This window comes from Protomyctophum parallelum, assembly GCF_964188405.1.
Source record: "Protomyctophum parallelum genome assembly, chromosome: 1".
Classification (NCBI taxonomy): domain Eukaryota; kingdom Metazoa; phylum Chordata; class Actinopteri; order Myctophiformes; family Myctophidae; genus Protomyctophum; species Protomyctophum parallelum.
The window spans coordinates 75,556,116-75,566,115 of record NC_139697.1 but is presented as its reverse complement, the minus strand read 5'-3'; the positions used below and the strand labels follow the sequence as shown (position 1 = coordinate 75,566,115).

Genomic DNA, 10,000 nt, shown 5'->3' with positions numbered 1-10,000 from the left:
TCCTTCATACATGATCCGACTTCATAAATAGAAAGAAAAAAATAAACATCCCTTCTTTATACTTGGAGGATGATTATCACGTGTTAATAATACCCCCCCCCCCCCTCCCCCCCACCCCATAAAACTAAACGAAGACAACGACAAAAAAGAAAAAGTCACTCAAAAAGACAGAAAGTTCTCTCCAAGACAATAAATACACTTATCCCGCATCGGGAGAAGAGGTGCATTGTGGGATAACAATAGGCGTGGCCTTTTCTCCTACATATAAAAAGCGTAGATTGTGTACAAAGTTTTTAAACAAGTCGCTTCGTTTTCAAATAACCAGAGTCTTTGTGTTCTGGCGGTCGTCTGTTTAGTAAAGATGTTGTTGTTGTCGTTGATGAAAGTGTGTGTTTGGCGGTAGAAAGGGCCTGAGTTTAGCGGTTCCTTGTCCTTCGTGAATGGCGGGAACTGCCGTATAGTCGTTCCGCCAGCCGGAGTCTGTCTCTTCACACACCCACACACAAGTATACACGCACGCACGCACGCACGCACGCACGCACGCACGCACGCACGCACGCACGCACGCACGCACGCACGCACACACATGGACGAACACCTTTTACATGGGTGGCACAATCATTCCTGGGATCACTGCAGAGAGAGAGAGAGAGAGGTATAGGAAAGAGATGGAATGAACAAGAAAGAATAGAGAGGGGGAGAAAGAGAGAGAGAGCTTTAAATCATTGCCAAATATTTCCATCATCATAAAAAAAGCCCCTCGTAAATACATAAACGCCCCCCCCCCCCCACCCCATCTGTGCCACAAACTATGCCGTGGGACCCTAGTGACATTTGAAACATCAATCACGGAATAAATCAAAATAGCATGGATAGATCATCCAAGCTGGCTCGTTGGGATGCTGCGAGTGTGTGTGTGTGTGTGTGTGTGTGTGTGTGTGTGTGTGTGTGTGTGTGTGTGTGTGTGTGCGCGCACGACATATTGCATCATAGTGCATGTCGCATCTAAACCCTGGGGATGGGTGTCAACATGTGAACAGCAGAACCCAACCCGAGATGACACACTCTCCTCTCTCTCTCACACGCACGCACGCACGCACTCACGCACGCACGCACAAACGCACACACACACACACACACGCGCGAGCGTTCGGCACCTGCAGCAGCCGATAGCCCATAACATTCCACTGTAGGGAATACACAGTCTTCATTACCGGGAATGAATGAAATGCTTGGCGTGAAAACCAGCAAAGACAGAAACGTTTCAAAGATTAAAGAAAGATCATTTCATTTCTGTCATACAAGAGTGTCTGTCTGTCTGTCTGTCTGTCTGTCTGTCTGTCTGTCTGTCACGCATCAGCTATGCTATCTATGCGCTCACGCCCACACGCACACGCCCACACGCCCACACACACACACACACACACACACACACACACACACACACACACACACACACACACACACACAGGTATAGTGACTAGTAAACTGTCATGATCACTGCGTGTGTGACAGATGTGTGTGTGTGTGTGTGTGTGTGTGTGTGTGTGTGTGTGTGTGTGTGTGTGTGTGTGTGTGTGTGTTTGCGCGTGCACGTGCACATGCGTGCGTGTGTCCATGCGTGTGTTAACTCAAGTGGGACGTGTTTATTTCAGCTGTGCTTTGAGGTCGAACTTTGAGTTCTCACACCCCCACACACATGCCTGCTCTTCGGCACAGATGCGCACGCACGAGCACACGCACACGCATGCACACGTACGCGCGACGTGCACGGCAGGGCTAAACAAAGCCAGCGATGTTGAGAAATGATCGCTGCGTGCCAAACATCTTTTTGGGTTCTGTAAACAGCAGAAATATCTTCTCATCAGACTTCCTGTCGCTGTCGGCCTATGGGAACGAAAGGAGGAGAGGAGATCTACTGTACTGGCCAATAGAACGACTGCATCTTTGTTGTAAGGTGATGGTCACTTTGATAGGTGGATGGAGAGAGAGAGAGAGAGAGAGAGAGAGAGAGAGAGAGAGAGAGAGAGAGAGAGAGCTGAGGACAGACGAGATTGTGTGGGAAAGAAAGAAAGAGATGGACTGCTAAGACTTAAGAGTGTACGTAGTAATGGAATCTTATAAGCGTTAAATGAACACTGAGCATCGTTGCTCCATCCTACAGTTTGGAGCACGGAAGCTCTGATCATGAGCAAGCCATAAAGTGGAAGTGAAGCCTCCTCCCCACTTCCGGTTCGTCTTTACAGTCGCACAAATGTATCCTAATATAAATCGAAATCATCTAAGCATATAATAGCTTAGTAGCTTAGTAGCAGAAATGAAAGAAAAATAATTAAAGATATTTTAAAACATACTTTAGGGAGGTGTAGTTCCAGACTCTATATACTGTAGCATTCAGAGATTGTTGAATAGTTGTACCGTAAACAGCTTCTGAGAGTTCTGCTCTTGTCTTACAGTGAAGTCCAACTCAGAATGCAACCCAAGCACCTCCGTGGCACGCGGCCACGCTTTCCTCCGCTATGGCGCCGTATTGACTTCAATGGGAACAGCTCTACGGCTCTCTGGGGAGTTATTAGCGTGTCCAATTTACGACATGTACAGCATCGACATTTGTATTGGCAAATCAGCCGTGTAACCGACCTCGAATTCCGAACGTAATTCAAGGATTTCCAGGACCTGCTCAAATACCGTATCGAATGGATTGGCTCCGTGTCAAGCGAACCGGGAGAGAGAGAGAGAGAGAGAGAGGAGGACTGAAGGAGGAGAAACAAACCAACCAGGAGGAGAGAGAGGAGGACCGGAGGAGGAGAAACAAACCAACCAGGGGGAGAGAGAGGAGGACCGGAGGAGGAGAAACAAACCAACCAGGGGGAGAGAGAGGAGGACCGGAGGAGGAGAAACAAACCAACCAGGGGGAGAGAGAGGAGGACCGGAGGAGGAGAAACAGGGCAACAGAAGGAGAAGAGTTTAACGTACTTCAGGTGAAAGCCAGGCCTTGCAGCGAGCCTGCTGTGGAGTACTTGCTAGAGTCCACAAACGATTGATCTGAGAGAGAGAGAGAGAGAGAGAGGGGGGGGGGGGGGGGGGGGGGGGGAGGGGGAGAGAAGGTAAGAGAAGGAGGTACAGTGAAAGACAGAAGAGAAGGAGAAGAGGAGAAGAGACAGACAGGAGGACAAGGAGAAGAGACAGACAGGAGGACAAGGAGAAGAGACAGACAGGAGGACAAGGAGAAGAGACAGACAGGAGGACAAGGAGAAGAGACAGACAGGAGGAGTGGTGGCAGAGAGGACAGGAGGACAGAGTAGAGAGAACAATAGAGGTGAGAAAACAACACAGATGAGAAGTTAATTGAAGTTAATTGAAGAGGAGGTGAACAGACAGCAGACATAGTAGTATTATTGTGCTGTTTGATTTTTTGCTTGGCTTGCCGTACCGCATGGGCAAGATTGGTCATGTGACTGTCGGGGCAGTTCAGGTGGTGTCCAATCTGTTTTTTACAAGCACAGAAATTGCATCAACATGGTCTTTTACATACCCACCCGGAACACATGCATGGTGGGCTGCAGCGCCTGACAGTGACATCTAGAATGATGTCATAATAAAATGATGTCTATTTGGCAGAGAAAGGTTTGATGCACATCAAACAGTCATGGTTGTTTATGATCAACTCAATTGGGTGACCAATCTGGTCATGATTGACAGATCAAAACCCGCCCCTGATCTAAAAAACGGACAGAGAGAGAGAGAGAGAGAGAGAGAGAGAGAGATAGAGAGCGTAGGTGTATAAATGGTGTCGTTGCAACATGAGTCCTGTGACAGATTCACCATTCCTTTTTTGATATTCGTTATATTCGTAGCCTTGCTTTTATTCTCTAACCTGGAGTGTTACAGGAAAAGGACTGTCTGCTTCAACAGTCCTTTTCTTATATTCTCATATTAAAATAGTGAAAATAGCAGATCTACAGGATACCGCATGTGAGCTATATGTTCACAACTTATGTGCGTAACTCTTGAACCCACCCATTCATTTATGGAAAATCACACCCGTGTGAAGTGAGATGCGCTCTTATTATCTTTCAACATCGAGGACAAAACAAACATTAAATTCTGTCAATGGCGTTTTTTAATGTTTGTTTAAGGAAAAACAAACCTGTATATAGGAGGGGAGCCCTCAAAATATATGGATTTATGCCAAACAACAAAAAATACTACATCCCCTGTTGCGCACTATACTAGCATCAAAATCTACAAGCTCACAGTATAGTATGAATCATGAATCAGTGTTGCGTTTGTATACCTTGGAGGCCGTTGCCGTTGGCACTGGTGCAGTTGGACGGGGGCGAGGAGGAGGGCCGCACCACCGGGGCGAAGGCAGACTTCTGCTTGACGGCAGCCGACACCATGTTGGCCGGAGAGAAGGAGAATACCCCGGACGACGAGGAGCAGTTGGAGGGCAGGGAGGTGGAGGAGGCCATGGTGGGGCTGGACGGGACGACTGGAGAGGCAGGAGGAGGGGGGGGGGGGGGGGGGGGGCGAGAGAGAGAGAGGGAGAGAGAGGGGGAGAGAGAGAGGGAGAGAGAGGGAGAGAGAGGGAGAGAGGGGGAGAGAGAGAGGGAGAGAGAGAGAGAGAGGAAGACAAATCAAGTTTCCACTGATATTTCAAGAAAATTCCACAAAAGATATTATGCAAATAATTCCTTTATCGAGAAAGGCATGCACGCAGGCGACAGCCACCCGTTCACAAACATCTTGTATCTTGTGAGCGTTGAAAGCTTATAGAGTTAAACAATTTTTGGTGAAGACATGGTGCAGAGGGAAGAATTGAGTATAGAGCCCTGTGGGACCCCGGCCAATGAAGTATCATTTAGTTATAAAGGTACAAGGAACTTCACGGTGAGCACGTGCCCAACACAATCACCACGACAAAATATAAGAATGCACTTTGGACTTAACCTCAATCATGTCACTGTTTAATTAGAAAAACGACGTTAGCGGTATCTTAATTGCATCAATGATTAGGCAGGCCTAATCATTTAATTAACTCGTTACTATGCATCTAGCGAATGACAACCTGGGTTTCATCCGCGGCTGGCGAGTCCAAATGCTCACGCATTCATCTACCAAACACGTGTCAGCATTATAATAGCAGTATTATTATTATTCTACATTGACATCTTTGTCCATCATCAGAAAGACAATGCCAAACAAACAATGCCATGTTAACTCTTTCTGTCTGCCTGTCGCACTGTGTGTGTGTGTGCGTGCGTGCGTGCGTGTGTCTCTCTCAGGGGTGGAAAGTAATTATGCACACTAGACTGGTGCCCGGCGTTAGAGCACCGAGTCGGTAACGATGGAAGTTGGACATCCATGCCCCACCAGTCTATGCAATACTCGTTGTACCCATCTCAGAGTACCTGTTCCACCCATCTGTATGTGTCCCTTTCATGCCCATATGGAGATTTCTGTATCTGTCTCTCTGTGTCCCTTAAGTTTATTCCTATGGAGTTCTGTGTCAGGAGTGTTGTGATGTCAGAACAGGCCATATTGACCCTGGGAAGGGGCCTTTTGTGGTGGTTCTGGACAACCGTCTTGACACCGGGCACTGCACTCCCTGTAGTAGCAGATGTTTGAGCTTGTAGATCGGCATTTTTTGCACTTTTAGTGTCATACTGTGGTACAATGATAAGGTGTTCAAAGACACATAAAAGTTTCTGCCCGACAGCAGCAATCTCCGCGTGCGTGCGCGTGTGCGTATACGTGCGAGAGTTCTGGCATTTTGGTGCCTCTGAAGATAGAAAGATGTATGTACAAGGATGTACCAGACGTCCCCAAAATAATTCGGGACAGCCTTGAATTATGAGCGGCTGTCTCGAATCCCGAATCCTCTCCTGTTTGTGCTAAAAGTTTTTGATTAGTTATCTTAGTCATAGCCTAATAAAGTCTGAACGCTCCATGAGTTATGGCTGTTTGTTAGCCGCTGTGAACTAGAGCAGTGAATTGATGAAACAACTGCAGTGTGACGGTGACACATGGCTCTGAACTAAAACCTTTTAACGGAGGGAAACTACAGCGTTCATCGCTGACATGGAGCCCGGTGTCCTCCTTTTGTCTTCAACTTGAGTGCCTTTCAAACGTTCTGTTCCCTATAGCTCACCCCCGGCACACACCAAGGAATACGTGCGATGCTTTTAGGGTTAACTAACCTACTGTAGGGGACCACCATGGGTCCTAGTTAGGGGTCCCCAGACCCTACTGCCCTACAGGCAAACCAAGTCAAAATCTTAAGGCACACCTGTAGTCCTATTGAAAATGGCAGCTCTACAAGGATAGAGAAATGTACTTTTGTCTGTGTGTGTGTGTGTGTGTGTGTGTGTGTGTGTGTGTGTGTGTGTGTGTGTGTGTGTGTGTGTCTATGTGCGTGCGTGCGTGCGTTTCCCCTCACTAGCGTAAGGCGAGTTGGCGGCGGAGCCGTTGAGGAAGGTGGGCGAGCCTCCCAGGTTGGTCATGGCGGCGTTGGCGTTGGAGTAGCCGTTCATGCTGCTTGTGACGGAGGTGTAGCCGCTCTGCTGGGGGGTGGAGCTGGGCACCGTGTAGCCGTGAGGAGACGCACTGCTGCTGCTCCGCACGAAGCCTTGGCGCACGCATGTGGGGGAGAGGAGATATTCAAAGGTCTGCGCCACATTTTCACCATTTTTCAAAAATAGCAGATCTACAAGCTCATAGCGCGGCGCCGAGTGCCGCGCTACGAGCTTGTAGGTCTGCTATATTTTTCAATAGCTAAAGTGTAACATAATGCTTAAAACAACCCCTCCCAAAATGGGTTAAAGGTAAAGTAAGTGAATTTTTTTGGTATGTGAGTTTCCATAAAGCTACAATCCCAGACTTAATCCTAGATTAAAACATGATTTTTAACCAATCTGTATGGTAAAGTATCTTAAACTAGTACATGACCCCGCCCCCCCTGTACCCTGATTGGCCTGCGCGGTCTCTGAGACGTTGACGGACAGCTGTCCAGTGAAGGAGTTGACGCCCATCATGCCCGTGTGGGCGGAGCTTGGCAACTGGGCGTGGCCTCGAGGAACGCTGTACAGAGCCTCGGCGATGTCCGCCGCTCGCTTCAGGATGATCTCCTACGCACACACGCACACACACACGCACACACACACGCACACACACACACACCTTAACGACTGGTACAAACCGACGACGGCAACAATAGCACAGGACTTCTGGCTTTTGTGAGATTGTGTTTTTTGCGTGCGAGTTACCTGGTTACTGTGGGGCATCCCGTACAGGGCCTCCACTAGATCTGCTGCTCTCTTCAGAATAACCTCCTACAGAGAGAGAGAGAGAGAGAGAGAGAGAGAGAGAGAGAGAGAGAGAGAGAGAGAGAATGAGAAGAGGAATGGGGGGGGGAGAGATAGGTCAAGTTTCATGTTCCGTAAACATAAGAATTGTGTCTCTGATTGTGTTACCCGTCACACACACACAGGCTGCCATGTGTTTGTGTTACCAGTGATGTGATCCCGTTAAATATCACAGTATCACAACAATATCACATATCCTAACAGAAGGGACATCATAAGGACACAAGGACGCAGCCATCAATCCCCTCTCTCTCTCTCTCTCTCTCTCTCCCCCTCCCTCCCTCTCTCTCTCTCTGCGAGTAAGGAATACTGTAGCAGTGGTGGAAAAAGTACTGATTTGACTTTTTTTTTTACTTAAGTAAAATGGTTGAAATGTACTGTACAGTATATAGGGCTGAAGTGTTTTTTCTAATAATAATCTAAATCTACAAAGTAACTAGTAATAATTGTATAGTTATTAGTGGGGCAAAAGTACAATATATGCCTCTGAGATGTAGTGGAACAGAAGTTAAAGTAAAATTGGAAATTGGAAACACTCAAGTAAAGTACAAATGCCTCAAAATTGTACTTAAGTACAGTACTGGAGTACATGTACTTGCGTTACTTTCCAGCACTGTGAATAAGCAGTGAGCTCATACAGTAGGTATAGTGTGATGCACATGGACGGTGCGGCTTGTCACGGACCAACCGATGTAAAAATACACCCAGCGGCTTTGTGAGTAAAGACTGTCCGTCCTGCACATCACTGATATTATTCTCTGCTCTATATATACACATACAACTGTGTATAATGTTACATACAGTATGGTATATGGTGGAAGAAGTATGTAGATTATTTTTACGCTCTTTGTGTGTGTGTGTGTGTGTGTGTGTGTGTGTGTGTGTGTGTGTGTGTGTGTGTGTGTGTGTGCGTGTGTGTTTTAATCATCATCATTCCGCACTTCAATGCAACTCTTATTTATCCGTTTTATTCCTAAGTTTCATATTCAGTTTTTTTCCATAACCCAATTTTTAATGTGTTTATTATGCTCTGTGTCTTGATGACTTAACGTCTAATGTTTTGGTAAAGCACTTTATTTGTACTTTGCTCTACAAATAAACTCGCTGTGCCTTACCTTGCCTTGCGTGTGTGTGTGACTGTGTGTGTGTGTGTGTGTGTGTGTGTGTGTGTGTGTGTGTGTGTGTGTGTGTGTGTGTGTGTGTGTGACTGTGTGTGTGTGTGTGTGTGTGTGTGTGTGTGTGTGTGTGTGTGTGTGTGTGTGTGTGTGTGTGTGTGCATGTTTCTGTCTGTCTGTCTGTCCGTCCGTGATCATCATCACATGATGACGTCATAGAATCTATGCCTGTGACATCATCTATCATCGATGACAGATGACAGATGGGAGCCATTTATATCCGTTTCTATGTGGATCCCCAGATCTGCATAATGTCCTAGTTTAGTTGCATGTCAAAGTAACAAAGCCACAATATAGAAATACTTAATTACAAGTAGCAGTTACAAATGCAACATTTGTACACTTGAGTCAAAGCACTAAAGCGTCGGCCTGGGTTGTTAGCTCAACCGCTGCTGAGCCAGCCTAACGGCGTGCCGCGGGTTTGACTCCCAGTCCCGATCCCGGCAGCCTTTGCCGCGATGTCTTTTCCCCCATCTATCTCCCCATTTCCTGTCAATCTTTAAAGTACTGAAGCGTCGTCAGAATATGCTTAGAGCAAACAAACATTTCGGTGTGTATTCTCTCTTCCTGTTTCCTTGTGGTTGATCAAAACAGTCTCCGTATAAATAACTTGTGGGCTACTGTACTTCCACGAACCATTCTGCCGTACACTATTATTCAAAGCATGCACTGATTCATGCACATTAAAAAGGTGTCTGACTGCCTTTACAGCACAAAGACATCTTAATCCATGCGTTTTAGGAACAAAGAAGATGTTTAGGCATCAAACTTGCATCGGATGCTGAGAAAATGCTGGATTAAAATGTCTTTGTACTGTTAAGTTAACTATTATTCATCTGTGCACAAGCAACGCTTTGAGTGTGGGTGTTGTTTTAGTGCATGGAAGGCTCCTATTTATAGTCTCTCTTGTTTATGTTAATGCTAAATGGTCTGCATTGGTATAACGCCACTCTGCAAGCGCTTTACAATGTATTTGACATTCATCCATTCCCACACTGAACTAGCCCCAAAACGCTATGTGCACCTCAAATTTTGAGGTATTTTCTTTACTACTCTAGTATTTCCAATTTTCAATACTTTTACTTCTACTCCACTATTACACCTGAAAGGCAAATATTGTATGTTTTACTCCACTATACAATCATTGGAAAACCTTAGTACTACTAGTAGATTTTCATTATTGTAACAAGACATAGCCTACGTTAACTATACTTAAAGGGATATTTCACATGTTTGGGTCATTTCCATGTGTACTTGGCCTTAAGTGATCCCCCCAGACAGTTTTTACGTTTACTATTTAGATATTTTATTTTGTAAATGCCCCGTGGCCCCGCCCCCTCCCCCATTGAAACCCATTCATCTTCAAACTTCTAATCCGTGAGGGGGCCGTCATTTTTCGATAACTTATTTCACGTTCAATTTCTGACGTTATAATAAAAGGACTATTTTCAGAGCGCA

General features: G+C 46.2%; 1 protein-coding gene across 1 annotated transcript in view; it reads right to left on the bottom strand.

Annotated features, from left to right (window-relative positions):
* Nucleotides 1-149: 149 nt before the first annotated feature.
* LOC310854949 (transcription factor COE1-like) overlaps nucleotides 150-10,000 on the bottom strand; it is a 131,914-nt gene continuing 122,063 nt past the window's right edge. The window contains exons 11-16 of the mRNA XM_083759719.1: nucleotides 7,269-7,334; nucleotides 6,968-7,130; nucleotides 6,443-6,631; nucleotides 4,298-4,495; nucleotides 2,977-3,045; nucleotides 150-633 (exon numbers count right to left, since the gene is read on the bottom strand). Of these exons, the coding sequence (XP_083615845.1) occupies nucleotides 2,978-3,045; nucleotides 4,298-4,495; nucleotides 6,443-6,631; nucleotides 6,968-7,130; nucleotides 7,269-7,334 (684 nt within the window). The 3' untranslated portion in view covers nucleotides 150-633; nucleotide 2,977. The remainder of the gene's footprint in view (nucleotides 634-2,976; nucleotides 3,046-4,297; nucleotides 4,496-6,442; nucleotides 6,632-6,967; nucleotides 7,131-7,268; nucleotides 7,335-10,000) is intronic.